The 20,368-nt window shown below is 42.7% G+C and overlaps 1 protein-coding gene across 1 annotated transcript in view; it reads left to right on the top strand.

Annotated features, from left to right (window-relative positions):
• Positions 1-17,428, top strand: part of GNG4 (G protein subunit gamma 4) — a 66,342-nt gene extending 48,914 nt beyond the window's left edge. Inside the window, exon 4 of the mRNA XM_031016834.2 lies at positions 13,940-17,428. Within this exon, the coding sequence (XP_030872694.1) occupies positions 13,940-14,068 (129 nt within the window). The 3' untranslated portion in view covers positions 14,069-17,428. The remainder of the gene's footprint in view (positions 1-13,939) is intronic.
• Positions 17,429-20,368: the final 2,940 nt, after the last annotated feature.

Raw genomic sequence — 20,368 nt, 5'->3', positions numbered from 1 at the left:
GCACAGGCTTCAGAAACTCATACATAATGCAAAAGAAAAGATGAACAGTCAGATCAAAGCAGTTAGAGAGAGGGTGATAGAAATAAAGACTGGCAGCAACATTCCAACATTTGGATGCTGATGTTCCTGGCAGAGAGAACAAATGGAATAAAAAATACTCTTAAGGGGAGAATATAAAAAAGGTTTCATTAAATAAAGGAAGACTTAAATCTGCAGATCCAAACAGCTCATCATGTTCCAGGAAGGACTATAATAGAAAATAATAAGCCCTGAGACACATATACCTGCTGAGGTTCCTTACTCTCAAAAGTAAAGGAAAAGCCCATTAAATATGCAGGCAAAGAAAGTAATCATTTGGGACACATGCCCCTAACAATAGGTGTTAAGTGCTTGAATCCTCACCCCAGCCCTAAGATATTGGTGCTGCTCATACCACAATTCACAGACAAGAAAACTTAGGCCCACATGTGGGCCTAAGCAATCTTGAGAAAGATAGCCACAGCAATCTTGAGAAAGAAGAACAAAATATGTGATTAAGTGGGGATCCCAACCCCGAACCTCGAGTCTAATCATTAAACCACAGTGCCCTACCTACAAAGGGCAGAAATATCAGTCTGGACAACAATGCATCACACAGTTCAGAAGTGGCCAGCCTAAGATTATGTAAAAATTCTAAAGTTCTGCAAAGAATTCTCTACTAGCCAAGGGGTCATTTCTGTGCTAGGCAACATAAATACTATTCCCAATTATGCAGAAAGTCAAATATAATGTAAAATGTGTGCTTCTTTAGCAATATTATTTCATTTCCAATAATTGGATTTCAGTAAAGGAGATACAAATCAATATCATAGAAACAGGGTCATGTGAGGCAGACCATGCATCACAGGCCTTGTTCCCCCTAAAAGGGCATAGGAAACCTACAGCTATAAACACTGGCTCATACATCACAAATAAGCAACACCTGCAGGAGCACCTTTTTTGATCAGGGCTATGAAACAAAGGCCCTGCTTTTTGGCGGATGTCCAAACTCTTGCCTTGTGAGGTCCCTAACTTTGTACTGAGCTGCTAGGGCCACTTCAGTGGACTTCATCCAGCTGTCTCTTTGGGCTCTCTCTTGCGTTCTAAGGGTCCCAGCAGTAGCAACGAGCTCTACCACAGAAGAGAGGGGACTAGAATAACAACATTTAGTGTTAAAAACCTTTTTCATTACCTCCCATCCATCAGGATAGCTACTATCAAAACAAAACAGAACAGAAAATAACAAGTGTTGGTGAAGATGTGAAGAAATTGGAACTATTGTGCACTGTTGGTGGGAATGTAAAATGGTGCAGCCGTGATAGAAAGCTATAGTATAGTAGTTCCTCAAAAAATTAAAAATACAATTACCATATGATCCAGCAATTCTACTTCTGGGTATATATCCCAAAGAACTGAAATCGGGGTCTCTAAGAGATTTGTACATTCAGTTCATAGCATTATTTAGAATAGCCAACAGGTAGAAGCAACTTATGTGTCCATCGGCAGATGAATGGATAAACAAATTGTGGTATATCCATACAATAGAATATTTTTCAGCCTTAAAAAGGAAGGACATTCTGACACAGGCTACAACATGGATGAACCATGAGGGCATTATGTTAAGTGAATTAAGCCAGTCACAAAAGAACAAAAACTGTATGATTCCACTTATATGAAATACCCAGAATAGTCAAATTCATAGGGACAGAAAGTGGAGTGGTGGTTGCCAGGGGCTGGGGGAGAGGGAATGGGGAGTTGTTTTTTAATGGGTACAGAGTTTCTGTTTTGCAAGATGAAAGAGTTCTGTTGTGTAGGCTGCACAACAATGTGAATATACTTAATACCGAACTGTACACTTAAAAGTGGTTAGGATGGTAAATTTTATGTGTGTTTTACCAAAATTTAAATTTTTTTTAACAAATTTTTTTTCAATACAAAGTTTGCTTCCAATCCAGCTTCAATCACCATAGAATCTTCAGAGCCAACAAGCTTTAGTACAGTTGAGTCTGCTATGCTAGAGGAGTTCATGTCCATCAGGAATAAATATTGGCATGCCCTCTAATATCTGCACAAGATTGGACTTGATGCATTCTTCGTAGGCACTGTCAAAGCACCACTCACCCCCAGATCTTCAACATTACTAGGATAGTGCCATTTTGCCCAGTCTCTTTTTCCCATCTTTTAGAAGCTAGTGAGAGCCAGGCACTTCACTCACCACAGAAAGTCTCTCTGAGCCATCACTCCAAAGGTCATCTGCCTCAGGAAGCTATCACTGGTATCCAAAGTCTTTACCAGGTTATGGTTTCTAGATCAATTCAGTCTTGGAATTCTTCTGGATTCTTTATCTGTTAGTACAATAGGGTCATCAGTCTTTTCAATTTTTACTCTTTATAGACTTCAGATTTGGGCGTCAGACATTTTTACTCCATTAGGTACCAAATGGTTAAAGAGATCTCTGCCCATCTGTGTCCGTTCATGGAATATATAAACATCAACAGCTGCAGCAAAAAGAATATTAGGTGTCTTGTAGAGTGAATGTCACCAGTGAGGCAGAGGGTGAACTCTTCCATAGGAATGACCTGAGAGTCTACTTCCTTCAACATGACCTTTTATTCCAAAAGTTAGACCCTAACATGGGTTGAATATAAGCAAGCATAATCTGACAAAGAATTTACACCAGCCCATTGTGGTGTTCTTTTCTCTACTCCCAAAGTTTGGGGTTATTCTAGTCATTGCTGTGTATTTTTCATTAGATTGGTGCTTTGGGCATTCTAGTGTTTAAGAAAAACTTAATCTTAGTTTGATCATACAATTCTACCTAGAAAGAAAACCATCTTCTCAAGTGCAGGTTACCAATGGGCTTTGGTTTGCAAGATTGTATTATATTAATATCACTTGGGACAAGTGTTATTTGAGACTAAGCTGCTTCAACTGAATAGTCCACTTTCCTGGCCCAAATTTCTCCAGAGCTACTATGCTGTGCATTAACTTGCAACTATCACAGGTCCAACTCTAACAGAAATAGGACCCACCCTCTTTCCTGTATCATAAGCCACATTGATCACAACTTTTCTCCCCATCGAATTCAACACAGTTGATTTCAGGGTCTACAACTATTGCTTCAGATTCAATCCATTCACCTTCACCATCTCCTATCAATTGTTTTTTAACCACTGGTTACAATATGTACAAGGTCTATATGAGAAAAACTACAAAACTCATGAAAGAGATCAAAGAAAATCTAAATAAATAAAGACATTCCATGTTCATGGATAGGAGGACTCAATATTCTTTTTTTTTTTTTTTTAAAGATTTTATTTATTTATTTGAGAGAGAATGAGAGACAGAGAGCATGAGAGGGAGGAGGGTCAGAGGGAGAAGCAGACTCCCTGCCGAGCAGGGAGCCCGATGTGGGGCTCGATCCCGGGACTCCAGGATCATGACCTGAGCCGAAGGCAGTCGCCCAACCAACTGAGCCACCCAGGCGCCCGAGGACTCAATATTCTTAAGATGTCAGTTCTTCCCAACTTGATCTACAGATTCAGGACACTACCATTAAAAACCTTGTTGATACTGACAAACTGATTCTGAAGTTTATATGGAGAAGGGAAAAAAAGAAAAAAAAAGAAAGGAATAGCCAACACAATATTGAAGAAGTTGGAAGACTGACACTACCCAACTTCAAGACTTACTATAAAGCTACACTGATGAAGACAATGTGATATTGACAAAAGAATAGACAAAGAGATCAATAAAACAGAATAGAGAGCTCAGACATAGACCCACATAAATATAGTCAACTGACCTTTGACAAAAAAGCAAAGGCAATACAATGGAGAAAAGATAGTCTCTTCAACAGATGTTGTGAGAACAACTAGATGGCCACATGCAAAACAATAAACCTAGACACAGACCTTATACTTTTCACAAAAAAGAGCTCAAAATGGATCACATAAAAGGCAGAACTATAAAACTTCTAGAGGAAAGCCACAGGAGAAAATCTAGGTGACCTTGGGGTTTGGCAATTAGTTTTTAGCTATAACACCAAAAGCACAATCCACAAAAGAAAAAATGATGAGCTGGACTTCATTCAAATTAAGAACTTTTCTGTGAAAGACACTGTTAAGAGGATGAGAAGACAAGCCAGAGACTGGGAGAAACCTTTGCAAAACACATATCTGATAAAGGACTGGTATCCAAAATATGCAAAGAACTCTTAAAACTCAACAATGTGAAAACAAACCACCCCATTAAAAAAAATAGATCAAAGGGGATGCCTGGGTGGCTCAGTTGGTTGAGCGTCTGCCTTCGGCTCAGGTCATGATCCCAGGATTCTGGGATTGAGTACCATGTGGGGCTCCTTGCTCAGCAGGGAGCCTGCTTCTCCCTCTGCCTTTGCTCCCCCTGCTTGTGTGCTCTCTCTCTCTCTGATAAATAAATAAAATCTTAAAAAAATAAATAAACCAAAGGTCTGAACAGACATCTCACCAAAGAAGATATACAGATGGCAAAGAAGCATATGAAAAGATGCTCCACATCATATTCCCCTAGAGCATTACAAATTAAAAGAACTATGAGATATCACTACACAACTATTAGAATGACTAAAATCCAAAAAACTGACAAAAGTAAATGCTGACAAGGATGTGGAGGGATAGGAACTCTCATTTGTTGCTGGTGGAAATGCAAAATAGTACGGCCATTTTGGAAGGCAGATTCTTATAAAGCTAAACATAGTCTTACCATTCGATCTAATTGTAACAAAAATAGACAAAGAAAAATCTCACAAAATGTCAACATGGACAAGTTGTGTAAGAGTATAGCATGTCTTTCCTAGTCTTCGGTGGATCAACTAGATAAAAGAGAGGTAAGCATATACTAATAATAAAATTAATTAGGTTGATCTGATTGATTGACTGATTGATAGGTAGATGGATGATGGGACATATATCTTTTTCCAGAAAATAATAAGAACACTTTTCTGTAAGTACCAATCAGGGAACATTTTAATATATTCTAAAAAGTAGAAATGGTTCATACCACATTCCTTGACCATAGTGCAGTAAAATGGTGGTAATAGTATGAGTAAATGTCAGCCTCAGTATCCTTTTTAAACCATCTCTTAAACAATGAAATTGACTTTGAGAATGCCATATGTAAATGTGTAAGACGTGTATTTTTTAACAAACACTCAAAACATAAAAGGGCATAAAAGACTTGAAAGAAGGAAGGTGGAGGCAATTTGGATAAAGGAAAGTGGACACCTTCTTCTTGAATAGGCAGAGTCAATATTGTAAAAATGTCTATTCTCTGTAAATTAATATATAAATTCAACACAGATCTAATCAAAATTCTATTTCTGTTTTTGGAGAAAGCAAACTTCAAACTATTCTAAAGTTCAATTGGATGAATAAATGTGTGAGAGTATCCAGGAATTTTTTTAAATATCTGTGTTCAAAGAAGAAGATGTGTAGAAATTTCCTGTGAGGTATTAAAGTTTATTATAAAATCAGAGTATTTAAAGCTTTATAATTAGATCAATAGAACAGAATAGGAAGTCCTAAATAGATCCAAATGTACTAGGAATTTGGAATATGATCCAGATGGTATCTCAAATCAGTGGAGAACACATTATTTATAAATGTTGCTGGAAATTGCTAGCCCTTTGGAAAATAAATAAAGCTGCATACATCACTAATTTTATACAGAGAACTTCAGATGGATTGTATGTGTCTGCTTGGGCTACCATAACAACACAGGCTCTGTGGCTTAAACAACAGAAATTTAATTTCTCACAGTTCTCGAGCCTGGAAGTCCAAGATCAAGGTGTTAGTCGGGTTGATGTCTGGTGAGGCCTCTGTCTTTCTCACCATGTCTTCACATGGCCTTCCCTCTGTGCTCAGGGGAAGAGAGAGCTTTCTGGTGTTTGTTCTTCTTTTAAACATACCCAATTCTATCAGATTAGGGAATCCCACCCCCTTTTTTTTTTTTTTACCTCATTTAACCTTAATTATTACCTCCCTGAAGGCCATATCTCCAAATAGTCACATTAGGGTTTATGGCTTCAACATACGAGTTTGGGGGACATGGTTCAGTCCCTAACTTTGATCAAAGATTTATTTTTTTAAAAGATTTTATTTATTTATTTATTTGGAGGGGAGGGGTGGAGTGAGAGGGAGAATCAGGCTCCCAGCTGAGCACGGAGCCCAACGCAGGACTCCATCTCAGGACCCCGAGATCATGACCTGAGCTGAAGGCAGACATTTAACAGACTGAGTCACCCAGGCGCCCCTGATCGAAGATTTAAATATAACAAATAAAACCATAAAAGTACTAGGAAAATAGGAACAACTGTTTTTATAAATATTCAGGAAGGCCAAATATACCACAAAATCCACAGTTCATAACATAAAAGTTTTGACTGTATTTTAAAAAATTCAATATGGTAAAAATTTCCAATCAACAAAATAAATACATTTGCGCTTGTGTAACAAAGGGTTAATTTCTCTAAACCTCTCTGAAATTTCTCTGAAAAGTCAATAAGAAAAGATCCTCTTTTTTTTAACTGTACAAATGACTAGGCAGTTTAAAATGGAGAAATATAAATGGTTAAATATATGAAGGGACATTTACCTCCATAAATAATAAAAGAATTATGCTCAAAACAACATTATGATCTGCTTAAAAACACACACACACACACATCGAGACCCATACAGTTGTTTTTGTCTTAGTATAGTTGACACACAATGTGACATTAGTTTCAGGTGTACAACATAGTGATTCAACTTCTCTATATGTAATGTTGTGCTCACCGCAAGTGTAGCTACCATCTGTCACCATACAAGACTATTACAGTACCATTAACTATGTTTCCTATGCTCTGCCGTTTATTCCCTTGACTTATTCAATCCATAACTGGAAGCCTGAATCTCCCACTCCCCTTCATCCATTTTGCCCAATCCCCTCTGGTAACCATCAGTTTGTTCTCGTTGACTCTGCTGCTTTTTGTTATTCCACATATGAGTGAAATCATGTGGTATTTGTCTTTTTCAGTCTGACTTATTTCATTTAGCATAATACCCTCTTGTCACAAATGGCATGATCCCATCCTTTTATTTGGCTGAGGAATATGCCATTGTGTAGATATATATATATATACCACATCTTCCTTATCCATTCATCTATTGATGGACACTCAGATCGCTTCCATATCTTGGCTACTGTAAGACTGTTGATGTTTTTAATCTTTGATGAAATCCACTGTCATTCATCGGCCGTGAAGTGAGAGGTTTTTGATGGTTGGAGTGGACACTGATATAGAAGGATAGTTTGGGGTATGTATCAAAATGTTTATTGTGCATACTCTTGACCCCAGTATTCTCACTTCTAGAAATTTATCCAGAGACTATCTCACAAATAATGAAGGGAAGTAAGAATTTCATCAGAGCCCTATTATAATGTCGACAAATTGTAATTTTCGACTGTCCATCAATAGGTATTGGTTAAGTAAGTTAGGTAGAGACAGTGCTACACTTCATTATCATCCTAAACAATGACATACATCTGTGGGTACTGAGTTAACAAAAAAGCATGTTACAGAACAGTATATGAAATTGTATGTAGAAAGATGAATAAGTAAGATATCGGAAAAGATGTTCACCAAAGCACTGTCTCCAAGTGGCAGTTGATTTTTGCTTCCAGCTTTGAACTTTTTTGGCAATTTTACAAGTAAATAAGGATTATTATTGTAAAGACAATAAAGCTGTTTCAAAATTAAAGTTCTTCATTGGAATCACCTCTTCCACAGAGATGCCACCATCCCCTGAGGACCCAATTACTCACTCCCTCCTCTGATTTTATTATCATTTATATGGTATGATGATATGTGAAGGGGGAAGAGGGTGCCATGCGAGGTGACCATGTGGTATAGTAAGCAGAAAAAGAGACCCTTTCTGTCCTTCCCACATAGGATCTCACCCCCACATTATCTGCATGTACACTGTCCATTTTGTATACAATCTATATCTTCCTCCTCATTCCCTTAGGGACCAGTAGCCAAATGCAAAATATGACCATATTTTCATGGAAACACACTGCATAAAAATCATAAATTATATTCCAAATTTAAGTGTAAATGAGGTCAGGTTTATCTTCTCTACTGGTTCTGCCCATCAGCATGGATAACACAGAGCTGTTGAGTGGAACCGAATAGTAAGTGTGCAGAAGTTTGCTGGGACAGACCTTTGGGTGTCAGCCTTTTGGCTCTCGCTTCACATTTATATTTGAACCAGTTTTCCTCATATTCTTCTCACAGATAAGTCTTTCATGTGTCTTACCCTTATTTTTTTTCTAGCCCTTCTAGGAGTCATGACAGTGCTGCCAGTTTGTGAGTTCTTTTAAAAGAACATGTGTTCTTTATGGTTTCATTTCTCTACAAGATAAAACACGCTGTGTTTTCCGAAGCCAAATGAGAAGATTCTAAAGTGAAAGCTACTTGTTGTTAAAACAGAAGATGAGTGAGGCTCAAATACCATGGTGTTTCCTGTGGAAAATTGAAAAAGAACAAAATCAGGGAGTCCATCGTGTTCTGATAGGTCACTCACAGCCAATTAAAAGCGTCCGGAGAAGTCCAGGGAAGGGATATAATCAAGATGATAAATGATGTGAAGGTTGAAAGAATGACATGTCTAAAAGAAAATAAATATAAATGACATCCTGTGACCCAGCCCAAGGTCAAGGCAGTGCGAACAGATTTTGCCTTTCCGACGTGTCCAGTCTGAACTCTAGGTCCCACCCCTTCGTTGCTCCTTCTGCTACTTTAGCAATTTAAACCTTCTCTTCGGTTTCTCATCCTCTCCCAGAAACGTTCATAGCTCTCACCCAGACCGATTCAGATGGTAACTGTCTACAGTCAGATTTAGAAATAAATTCAAAGACGGGGCTAGGAATGAGCGATTCTAGAATAGCTGTCAGATCAAAGGAGAAAAATCTTTGAATTAAATCAAAGAAGAGAACATAAGCAGGAAAACAAGAAGACAAAAGGTGTGTTTGAAAAAGGTGAGGGACACTTCCAATTCATGAGGATTTGGGTTCGGGGCACTGTGGGCATCCAGTTGCCCTAATAATTTCTGAGAAACTTCCTCATGTCTGTTTCTCAACGCCCTCCCAGAAAGGAGCCAAATGAATAATGAAATAATAATATGCCGTATATATAATAGCATCCATTATGTCGCTTCATCACAGACCAGCAGCTACTGCTATTCCCGTTGACAGGACTGATGCTCAGTGCCCGAGTGTTTGTCTTGCCCAGAATGACACAGCTCATTAGAGCTGAGTGCAGCTCGATCAGAGACATTGTTTCCTGACTCACAATCCAACGCTTCCTCTCTAAGAGATGCCGCTGGCTTTCTAGAATCCCTGGAGCCTAGAACCTTCTTGTTACATCCATCTTTCACCTTTAAGTAAACCCCAGAAACCTCTTGAGTGACTCACTACTTCTTGTCACCAAATAAATTACTCTTTTCAGTAAACTTGCAAAATGATTGAATTAGGGGTTCCTTTGTGGAAAATTGGGATATGTCAAAACTAAGAGGTGGTCAGAATCATATAGGACATGTACCAACCTGTTGAAAGGGTTTGGTTAGGTTGAGGTCCACAGTGGATCTGGTTAATCATTCTAATCAAGCTCAGTGAGGGCTTAGCTCTTCCAGCAGTGAAGGCCATGTAATATCAGCTCTTAGTTAGGTTAACTGGAGATACTAAACTCTCTTGCAAGTATCTTGGATTTACCGCTCATTGTGCAATCAATTTCTCATGTGGGAAAAAAAAAAAAACAACAAAACCTTATGCAATGATAGCTAATCCACCATTATGAACATTTGACTTTAGAATTCAGAGAGGGACTCTCTGTTATATTATTCGTGTATTCCCATGTATCTTCCAGCCCCCTCCCACCTTGTATCCTCCAGGGATAACCTTCCCCACTCCCAACTAGCTGCTATATCTGTGGCCTAGGACCCAACGATTGAAAATTGCCTATATTGATCTGTATCAATACAGAGTAGTTGCTGGGATCCACTAGAAGCCAAATGTTTACTTAGCTAGCTCATACTGCTATAACAGAGTGCCACAGACCTGTGGCTTAAACAACAGAAATTCATTTCTCACAGCTCTGCAAGCTGGGAAGTCCAAGATCACGGTGCCAGTGTGGTCAGGTTCTGGTGGGAGTTTTCTTCTTGGTTTACAGGTGGCCACCTCCTTGCTGTGACCTTACATAGCAGGTGGAGAGAGATCTCTCCCACTTTACATGGCAGGTGGAGAGAGATCTCTCGCGTGTCTCTTCTTAGAAGGGCACTAATCCCATTCATAAGGGTTCAACCCTCATGACCTGATTACCTCCCAAAGACCCCACCTCCAAATACATTGAGATTTAGGCTTCCCTGTTTGGATTAGGGTGGGGGAGGACACAAACATTTGGTTCATGGCATCATAATAAGCAAGTATCTTGAGCGTGTGCTTAGGAACTGGTGTTTTGATCTCGAATACTTCCTGACATCAGAAGAAAGAAAAAATGCACAAGGATTCACCCTGTGACGTCTGCTCAGGCTTTAGAGGTGAGGTATAATTCCTGTAATGTCCTGAGGGTTCCACTGGGTTCCCTTGGGAGCGCGCACCGAGTTTGACCTTGTAAAAGATACTGTTGTTGCACCATGGGGGCTGCAACCTGGCTGTGCTCTGGACAATAATCCTGCTTTGTTTTCTTGGGGTGGAGGGAGGAACAGGCAGAACCATCAAACATGCTTGAAATTGATTCCGAGTAGTATCATTAAATAGACCAGGATTGCTGGGAAATAGGTGTGAGTTGCTCTACTTTAGATGCAAAGGATAAATGCAGTGGGTGTCACAGCCAGAATAGTAATTATGTCATCTGTCTTGTCGAAGAGTTTGACTATAGTAATTGCAACATTTTCTCCCATCATTGAAGCTTGTAATTATAGTGTAACTAACAGGATTATGTGCTAACTTGGGCTGTTTTAATCACCTCTTTTACTCTGAAATGCAATGGTAAAATTCCACAGTTGCTCCCAGGCTGCCAATTCTTTTCAACATCTGTTGTCTTCTAACAGTTCAATACTAAGGAGCAGAGGCAGAGAGGCTCTGGGCATTTCATAACAGAGGTCTTTAGGTAAAGCAGACTTTAGGCTTGATGAGAAAGCGTAAACAGTAAGGGAGTTTTAAATTTCCAACCCAAATAAAATTTTCTCTTTGAAAGCAAATCATATGTTTTTTGTTTCAAAGATGGCAGATGTTTTCTGCAATTTGGCAAAGCCTGCAGCCCATATTTTATATGCGTGGAAGGAAACTTTCAACTATAAAAATCAATCTAGGACTGATTAAGAAAAACCTCCCACGCAACCTAACAAGCAGGTTTGGGTTAAGTAATGCCTGGATCTTAAGTTGTGTGTCAGGATGTCACCTTTCATGTGTAAGACTCATTAAGATGTTCATTACTTATATTTATCCTTACAGATCACATAACAACAAACTTTGGGGGTTATCCAAATACTCTGTTTATGCAGGAAATAAAGGAACATCGCACGCTCTGTGAAATAAGGGGGCTGACGGCTGAGCTGGAAACCTCCCTTGATTCTTTGATTGTAGGATGACTTACGCGCTCTTCGAGTGTTGTTTCAACAAAACGAGGGCATCTAGGATATAAATATTGCATGGAACCAACCCAGATCTGCCCGTTTGGTCTTAAATTGGGCTCTTATTACCTGGCACCAAGACAGTCCCCATTAGGTATTCATTCCCGTTGTACAGGTGACCAGACAGGACTCCACCGTCCAGAGGACTGTCATTCTAACTCAGCAAGCACATCTGCGATCCTAAAACCAGCAGCAAAAGGAGGCAATCGAAGAACAGCCTGTTTTCCTGAAAGAAAAATTGTGGAACCAAGTGCAGTATCACCTTTAGAGGTGATAGAAAATTCCCTAGATTAGATCTGCTGAAAACTAGCAAAGGCCAGACACAAACAGCTCAGTTGTTCGGGTGCTATAGACTCAGAGCTGTGTGGGCAGCAGAGACACGGATGGGAGGCCGGGACAGCCCAGCCCCATCTCTCCTTCGTCCAGCCGTCCTACAAAGCCTCATTGTTGTTTTAAATTGAACTATAGCTGACATACAGTGTTATATTAGTTTCAGGTGTGAAACAGTGATTCCACAATTCTGTACATTACAAAATACAGTAAGTGTAGTTACCATCTGTCACTATACAGTGTTGTTAAAATACTATTTGACTATATTCCCTACGCTTTGCTTACTTTTCATCCCTGTGACTGTCTTGTAACTGGAGGATGGCACCTCCAGAGCTACATTTCTGGGGCCCCTTCTTCCAGTGCCTTGGTCTGACATCCTGGTCACCGTGCAGCAGCCCCCAGTGGGGCGCCCCCTTGCGGTCGCTCTCAGGAAATGGAACTATTCAAATCCACCCACGAAGGATGTTAAGCATCTGAACAAGTGTGGCCCGTGGGAAGGGTCACACTGCAATTACAATTTAGCAAGCTAGCTTTGGGCCAGCTGGATCATGTCAAAAGGTAAACCGAGGTATATTAAAGTTTTTCTTTTTTTTTTTTTTTTTAAGATTTATTTATTTATTTGAGAGGGAAAAGGAGAAGTAGGCTCCCGATTGAGCAGAAAGCCCAACTCGGGGCTTGATCCCAGGACCCTGAGATCTTGACCTGAGCTGAAGGCAGACGCTTAACGGACTGGGCCACCCAGGCGCTCCGAGCTTGCCTCATCTGTTCAACCTCTAGTTTTATTGGGGGTGGGGAGGATGTCTTATACATCTCTACCAGAATTATTTGTAGGATTCCAGCTACTGCTAAATCAGATAGGTCTGGGCTGGAAATCAGAAGAATTTCTGGGAATTTGGAAGATAGGTCAGTCTTTAAAACCTGGAGGGAATGTGTGTGACTTGTATACACTGGAGGCTCAAAGACATTTTTTCATTCATTTGTGGAATGTTTCTAACATTCTAGGGAAGATTTAGACTTTGAATGTACCGAAAGGATCTCATTTGACTGCTGTATACTTACCCCCGCCTGTAGCCTCTAATAAGCCCTTGCAGACAGAACAACCTAATTGGCAGGATGCATTAATGCACAGGCCATTCATTTGCCGAGCACATGACCCAGACCCCGGGTGAAAGGAGCGAGCTGGTAACTTCATTTTCCTATTAGGGAAGGCGTCTCGGCCCTCTGCCGGCTCCCACCCAACTCCTCCTCTAGAACCCCTGGGCTTGAACAAGGAGGATAGTTCAGGGCACCACCACCATGTATCCTCAGGCTTCAGGTAAGACTGGAAGGAAAATGGAGGGGAAGGAGATTTCTGGTCAGCAGCAACTCCCTGCACAGGGGAATGGCCATTGTGAGTTAAGACACGTGCTAAGAGTACGTAGCTCATGTATGTAATCTATATAATATGCTAATAATATGTGTTCTCTTGGGGAGAATGAAGTGTCTCTCTGTGCTGGTCATGAGAGTGGATTGCAGTCAAACAATTAATAATAAACACAATCACTGGTTTGGCCGGGCCCGGTTCTCAGCTTTATTCATCTAGACATGGTTTAGCAGGGCAATTGTGAAGCTACTGGCCTGGAGCCTCCACTCATCACTCAACTGAGAGTAGAGCAAGGATGTCTGGACCTTCTTATTCCTCTCTGGAGGTTGATCTAGCACCCCCAGGCCAGACCTCTTTCCACCCAGGCATGTTTCAAACCCTGTCTCCTTGGGTTTGCACAGACCCTGTCTCCAGGCTGGGAATGGCCTTATCCTTGGCCGTGTCCACATGGACACCTCTGTGCTGGACCCACCGTGAACTGGCTTTTAACCCAGTACCCGTGCTGTGTCCCCTGCAGGTCTCCCAGGCAGCCGCGGATCTCCTGGCCTACTGTGAAGCTCACGTGCGTGAAGACCCTCTCATCATACCAGTGCCTGCGTCAGAAAACCCCTTCCGAGAGAAGAAGTTCTTTTGTACCATCCTCTGACTCCGTTGGTGATGACGTGGCTCTTTTTCTGTCCATAATTCCCTGGCAGAGACCGCATGCTCTTGGCCCTAGGGAGTCCCAGCCACCCGCCCCGCTCCCCAACCGGGATGGCCAGGGCCACCTTCCTCCGCTGCTTTTCTTAGTTGTGTTCCATGTCACGCCTTCTTTTCATTCTCATGGCATTTCCATCACTGGCAAATAGACATTTTCGTAGCCAAATAACACGTGCCAAGTAAAAATAAGTATGGGGTTAAGGGTTTAATTTTTTAAAGCCTCGATTCCCTCTTCAGGACATCGAGCTCATACATTTCAGTGGCTAATTTATGGGAAAGGAAAACTACGTCCCTCCCGCCCCCCATTCCCAATAATTCAGTAGCAAATTAGAGCATTTGGACCCACTGAGATATGTGGATCACGTTTTCATCTGGAAGTTCTCTATCTCCTGCTCTTCCATCATCCTGTTAGAAAGGAAATCATCCACAGCATCAGACGGCTTTCCCAATGTGTGTCTTTTCTGCAAGGTCACAGGTCCCTGTTTCCCACTGATTACCCTCGACCACTTTGGAGAGGGTCCTTCTACAAATGTCGATGTTGGGGGAATATTGTAGCAAGCTGCACTGTCCGTGCACACCATGGGAGCTGTCTGTGCGCTCCGGCCGCACCAGCCAAGGGCACTGTCCCCCCTCCACATGTCCCGTCTTCCTGCTTCTCCTTCTCTGACTCCTCCATAGTTCTGTCCTGGGTGCACTAGTAGGGACCTGTTTGGGTGCAGTACGGCGCCCCGTGGGGTGTCACCAGAGTGGTTCCTGCCCCAGAGGAGCGAGCCACAGGGCAGCAAATCTCTCTGCACCACCCATGATCTGAGCATTGACCGTATTCACTTATTTAATGCCCCAGCAATTAATAACTATCACGAGAGTAGGTCTGTCTGTTTTAAAGAGAGGAAAACTGAGGGGCGCCTGGGTGGCTCAGTGGGTGAAGCGCCGACTCCTGATTTCGGTTCAGGTCGTGATCTCAGGGTCCTGGGATCCAGCCCCGTGTCGGACTCCGTGCTCGGCGGGGAGGCTGCTTGAGAGTCTCCCTCTCCCTCTCCCGCTTGCTCGTTCTATCTCTCTCTAGTATAAATAAGTGCAGCACACTTCTCTCCTCATCTTTGCCAGGAGAAGGCACGCTGGGCCTAAATAGCTTGTGGAAAACGATAAGACAGATACGTGGATGCCCCAGTGAAAGACTAGACAGCCCTTGGGTTTTCTGAGACCAATTTGCACGCCCTGCCTAAAACAAAAATGATGAAAGAGAGTAAACCACGGGGGCAGAGAGCTCCCTGTCCAAGTTTGTGCCCTTCCATTGGTGTCCTCCCTGGCTCTCACAGCAGCTAGCTGCATGATATGGGACAAACCATCATGGGCCTGGAATGTTCTAACCTGCTAACTGGGGATAATGGTAATTACTCCTCCCACCTTTCTCTCTGGGAGGCCACAGAGAGGTGTACATAGATGGAAGCTCTGATTATCATTTAAAACAAATTGCTAAAAGCTCCAATATAACACTGGCAGGAATGCATGACTTCAAAGACACCGTGGTTGGAGGACTCATGTAGAATTGCCCACAAGGAGCCAAATATAATTTCAGATCAATTAATAACTTGCCACCTTGCAAATGGTTTTAGTGCATTTTTATTCTCTGCCTCTTTTGTTGGAAGTGATTCTTCACTTCATTAAAGCTCACAGGTATCACCAGTGAGGTTAGGAAGCTGTACGCTCTAATGAGAGCAGAATTGTGTGGCTGTGTGTGATCATCAGACTTCAAACCCTTCCCCATCTCGGTGACCAGGAGCTCTTTCTTCTGTGGTCCATGTCAACATCATTAACCTGATTAAGCAAAGCACAATTCATAAAAGCACATCAGAGAACATGAGAAAGTGGGACAAGCACGGAAGCTGGCTAAATCAGATCAGGAAGAAACAGTGCTTCTCGCCTTCCTCCAGACTTTCTCTCCTTGGTTTTCACTTTTCTTGTCCCTCCCCTCTGTCCCTTGCTTTTTCCTTTTCCTCTTCTCTCCCTTACCTTCCTCTGTGAGATGCTTTTTCGTCTTTTTGGTTTGTCCCTTCTAAAATGTCCCTGAACTCACTGCCCTCTTCCTAAAGGCAAGGTCATGCACTTGGGCTCCAAGATACCCAAACAGATAGATGAGCCCCTCGCCCTGCTAGCCACTCACTAGGAAGTGAACCAAAGTGGGTGCACCCGCTGTGGACTGTTGTCACTTTGTGTTCGCAGTTTGGCTGTCCAGCATCTGACCCCCCTTCCTACGGGGAGGGAATCATCCCTTACATGTACATTTAGTGGGATGCAATAGTACTCCCTTTCACTGTGGATGCTGAAAGGGGGAGGTCTTCCCTGTCTCTCAGGTGTACCCCCTTTCCAGCACCAGGCCGGCCAAGGAGGGGCCAGTGGCCTGATGTGAACTGCCTGGACTCCTTGGCCTGGACCTATGAGCTTGGAGCAAGTGGCCGAGAAATGAGAAGATGCTGAGACTGGTTTTATGGGAGCTGCGGTGATCCAGGGGCTGCACTGGCCCAGAAGGGGAGGCATCTAAGCCTGGCCGGCTGCAGGGATTCTGTGCCCATGGCTAACAGTGACCCGGGACGGCAGAGTGCTGAGTAGACCATTCCCAGTCCATTCCTCGGCCCCACTAGCTATCTTGCCCCACCCCCCACATCCTCCTAGGTCTCTTTCTTTCTAGCTTTCTGTCAATTCTTTGAGCCTCCAAGCTCCATCCAGTAAATTTCTTATTCCATGAAATAGCCTGGGTTGGATGTACATATCATATGATCTTAAAACGCCATTTCTGGGTGCGTACTTTACAGAAATGTGTATATGTGTTCACCAAGAGAAAAGTACTAGAGTGTTCATAGAAGCGCTATTCGGAATAACCCAAAGCCGGAAAGCACTCCAGTGCCCACGTTGAATGGATAAACAAATTCTGGCGTATTCACACAGTGAAATCCTGGGCAGCAGTGGGAATAACGATCCTGCAGCTCGACCCCACAGCATGGTGTGAGGCTCACGACATAGGGCAAGTTCATACTACGTGATTCCATTTATGTCAAGGGCCAAACTCAGCAAAGCTAACCCATGCTGTCGCAAGTAGGGAATATTAGTTACTCTTTGGAGGATGGGAACCAGAAGGGCACAAGGGGAGCTTCTAGAATGTTCTGTGTGTTGATCTGGTTGCTGGTTACGTGGGTGTGTCCAGTTTGTGAAAATTCTTTGTACACTTTGGATTGTGTACTTTTCTGTATGTATGTTATACTTCAATAAAAGTTGGTTTGTGTGGCTAGCAATCAAGAATCCTACTGGGTTTTTTTTCTTTTGGGGGATGCTTAGCTCAATTTTTTACTCCTCTTTAGGTAGAACATCATTAATGGAGCAATTAAGAGTGTATTTGACAACATTTTGAAATTTGAAATACTTCTAATCCACAGCTATCTGAACAGAGAATCGGCTTTCAGCAGAATGCAGGCAGATCCCTGGGAATAGGATATGGGAGTGCCATGCTGTGGGATCTGTGTCTTTTGGGAAAACAGTTAGCAATCCTGCTGGGATTTCCCAATTGGATCAGCCTCTCTGTAAATGAGGCAGGTGACCTCCTCTTAGCCCCTCCTGCCTCCTGGCCAGGAGGGAACGGAGGGGGTGGCCAGCCACAAAACCCTATAATCACAGACCACCTTTGAAGGAAGAAACCACAGCAAAAGCACCAGCTGGCTCCATGCTGGTGCATCTTCTGAATGCAGCCCTGGTCTCTTGGCCACCCAGCCCACGGACACCTGGAGGTGGACATGACTTCTTCAACTACACTCCCACTCTCAGGGGCTCGGGGCCCCCTTCCAAGCCTCTGATCCTTCCTGAGGGTCCTGCAGTGCTGTCTCCTTTGCTCTCAGCTATCACGTGGCCACTCTCCTTGCAGAGAGTGAATATGGAATCCCAGGTTGATCACAGAGTAGCTTCATGCTGGGACTCCTGCTACATGAGTCAAAAGGTCTTATGTTTGATTCTGAGCTCCAGCCCCCATGAAACGCCACAGTGAGTCTGTGAATTGTCAGCAGCCTCCCTCCGAGGGAACCACAGGAGGGGAGCAAGCCACAGGTTGAAGGAATTTTGTTTTGATGACTGTACAAATTTGAGATGAAAATAATAATAATAACAAGTAATATTTTGACCTGGAAAGAATATGAACTGTGGAGATAGTTTAGACTCTCTATTTACACTTCCATTTCATTCAGCTCGTCAGGGTGGAGAAAAGACCCCAGATCACAGGTGGCCTTTATGGAGGACCAGAATGATGCTCCCTAACCTGTCCCCAGGAGCTTCGTCTCCTGAGCGGCACACCACTCTGCCCTCCCCAGGAGGCACAGCCAAGAGCAGCAGTGGGGGACAATAAGCTGGGCATCTGCCCAGTCTCAATGTTTCTGGAGGTAAGTGTGCATGAGCCAGTGTCGACTACCACTGGTCAGAACCGGCCATCCCATCCGGTTTCTGATAAAACCCTTACACTTGATTCTGTGTTAGCTATAAGTCATTTGCTAACTTGTAAAATTTTCAAGCCCACGTATGGTAATTAACCATATACCGCTGTTATTCTAACCACTTACTTTCAAAGATTCACCATTGACAGAGTGGCCTCCCAGGCCCTGCCTGCTCTGGCCCCCACATATTCCCTAGACTTGCCTTCACAACTCACTCCCCCTCAAAGCCCTGTGTTCATCTACCCTGGCCATTATTCAAGCCTACCTCACTCGCCCTGTTCCCTGCTGCCACAGGACCTTTGCACCTGCTGCTTCCTCTGCCTAGCACAGTCTTCACTCCTCTCTTTGCCACGTCTGCTTACTTTTTAGATCTCAATTCGAACATCACTGAGGGTTCACGCCTTCCCGGACCTCTCTGACCAAGTCAAATGTGTTTATAGATTCTTCCTGCACAGTGAAGCTCTCCTTACAACGCTTGTCATTGTTGGAATTTTACATTTGTATATGTGATCACTCAGTTCCCCATCTGTTCCCCCAACTACGCTGTAAACTCCATGAAGGCGAGGCATGCTCATACTCATACTCAGTATGTATTATCCAAATAAATACGTGAAAGTCGTTGCTGGTCATTTCTCGACATCAAGCGCTTCTCTGTTGGGGTTCTCTGTAAGCTACTAACCCCTGAAGGAACCCTCAGAAGGCCCTGTGAAGGGAAGGAGGGAGGGAAACTATTATTTGTGGAGTTTTTACCTCTGCTAGGCACCAAGCAAAGGAGCTCGCCTTTTAATCCTCGCAACAATGATGGTGTAAGATTTAAGACCCTCATTCTGTAGATATGTACTTCTTGTATGTATAGGAGGAAGCTAAATCAAATTAAGGAACTTGCCCAAAGCCAGACAAGATCTATGTGCCTGAATGTGATCCCAATCGGTGCTCCTGACTTTCCATTATACTACCGCCTGGAGTCAAACCAAGAGCCTCTGAGACAAGTCTCTCCTCTCCTCCACCCCACATTGAAAAAATAAAAGCCACTAGGAAAAGATGATGCGAACTCTTGACTTTACGACAGGGTCACACTCTGTGGCTGTTTAAAAACCATGCAGCACCTGCGTGCTGTAAAATCGCCTTCACCCTGCGTATCTGAACACTGCTTTCGTTGTGGTTATTAAGGTCAGGGTAGGGCTGTGGCTGGGTAAGCAAGGGAAGAACAGCTTGAAAAGGAAGGAAACATTATCCCATGAACCATTAAGGTCACATTAGTCAGCCTACTCCACTCCCAATGCCCATTGTTGGGAGTAGGGGGTATTCAAGTGTTTCTGTGAGAAAAGCAACCTATTATTACCATGGCCAGGTGTGTGCACAAGTATTAATTGCCTGACTTTTCTCTCCAAATTATTTGGCAAAATTTGTATCATTTACTTGGAGCTTTTACATTTTTTATTATACTTTCTTTTCTCTTTCGCTTTTAAGTTAGATTAAACTTCGTCCAACTCAATTCAAGAATAAGCCTATCCCTAGGGCAGAATAAAGGAAACCATTATCCCCAATAAAGTCAGTGCTTTGTAGCTGATGCTGCTCTTATCAGACCTGCTTTCTGATCAAGGAACTTGATTCAGCTTAGCCCTTGCTGGTCCCTGACACTGGAAGTACACATCCACACCGGCACATCTTGCTTTAGCTAAAATTATGTAGGAACAAGACAATGGAAGAGGAGAGGTGGGACTCCACTTGGTAGACAAATAAGGATCAAGCCTGGAGTTCTGTTAGATTAAAAA

Source organism: Leptonychotes weddellii, chromosome 6 (assembly GCF_054177405.1).
Source record: "Leptonychotes weddellii isolate Sample4059 chromosome 6, ASM5417740v2, whole genome shotgun sequence".
NCBI lineage: Eukaryota > Metazoa > Chordata > Mammalia > Carnivora > Phocidae > Leptonychotes > Leptonychotes weddellii.
The sequence above is the reverse complement of the archived record's forward strand: the minus strand, read 5'-3'. Positions and strand labels throughout refer to the sequence as shown.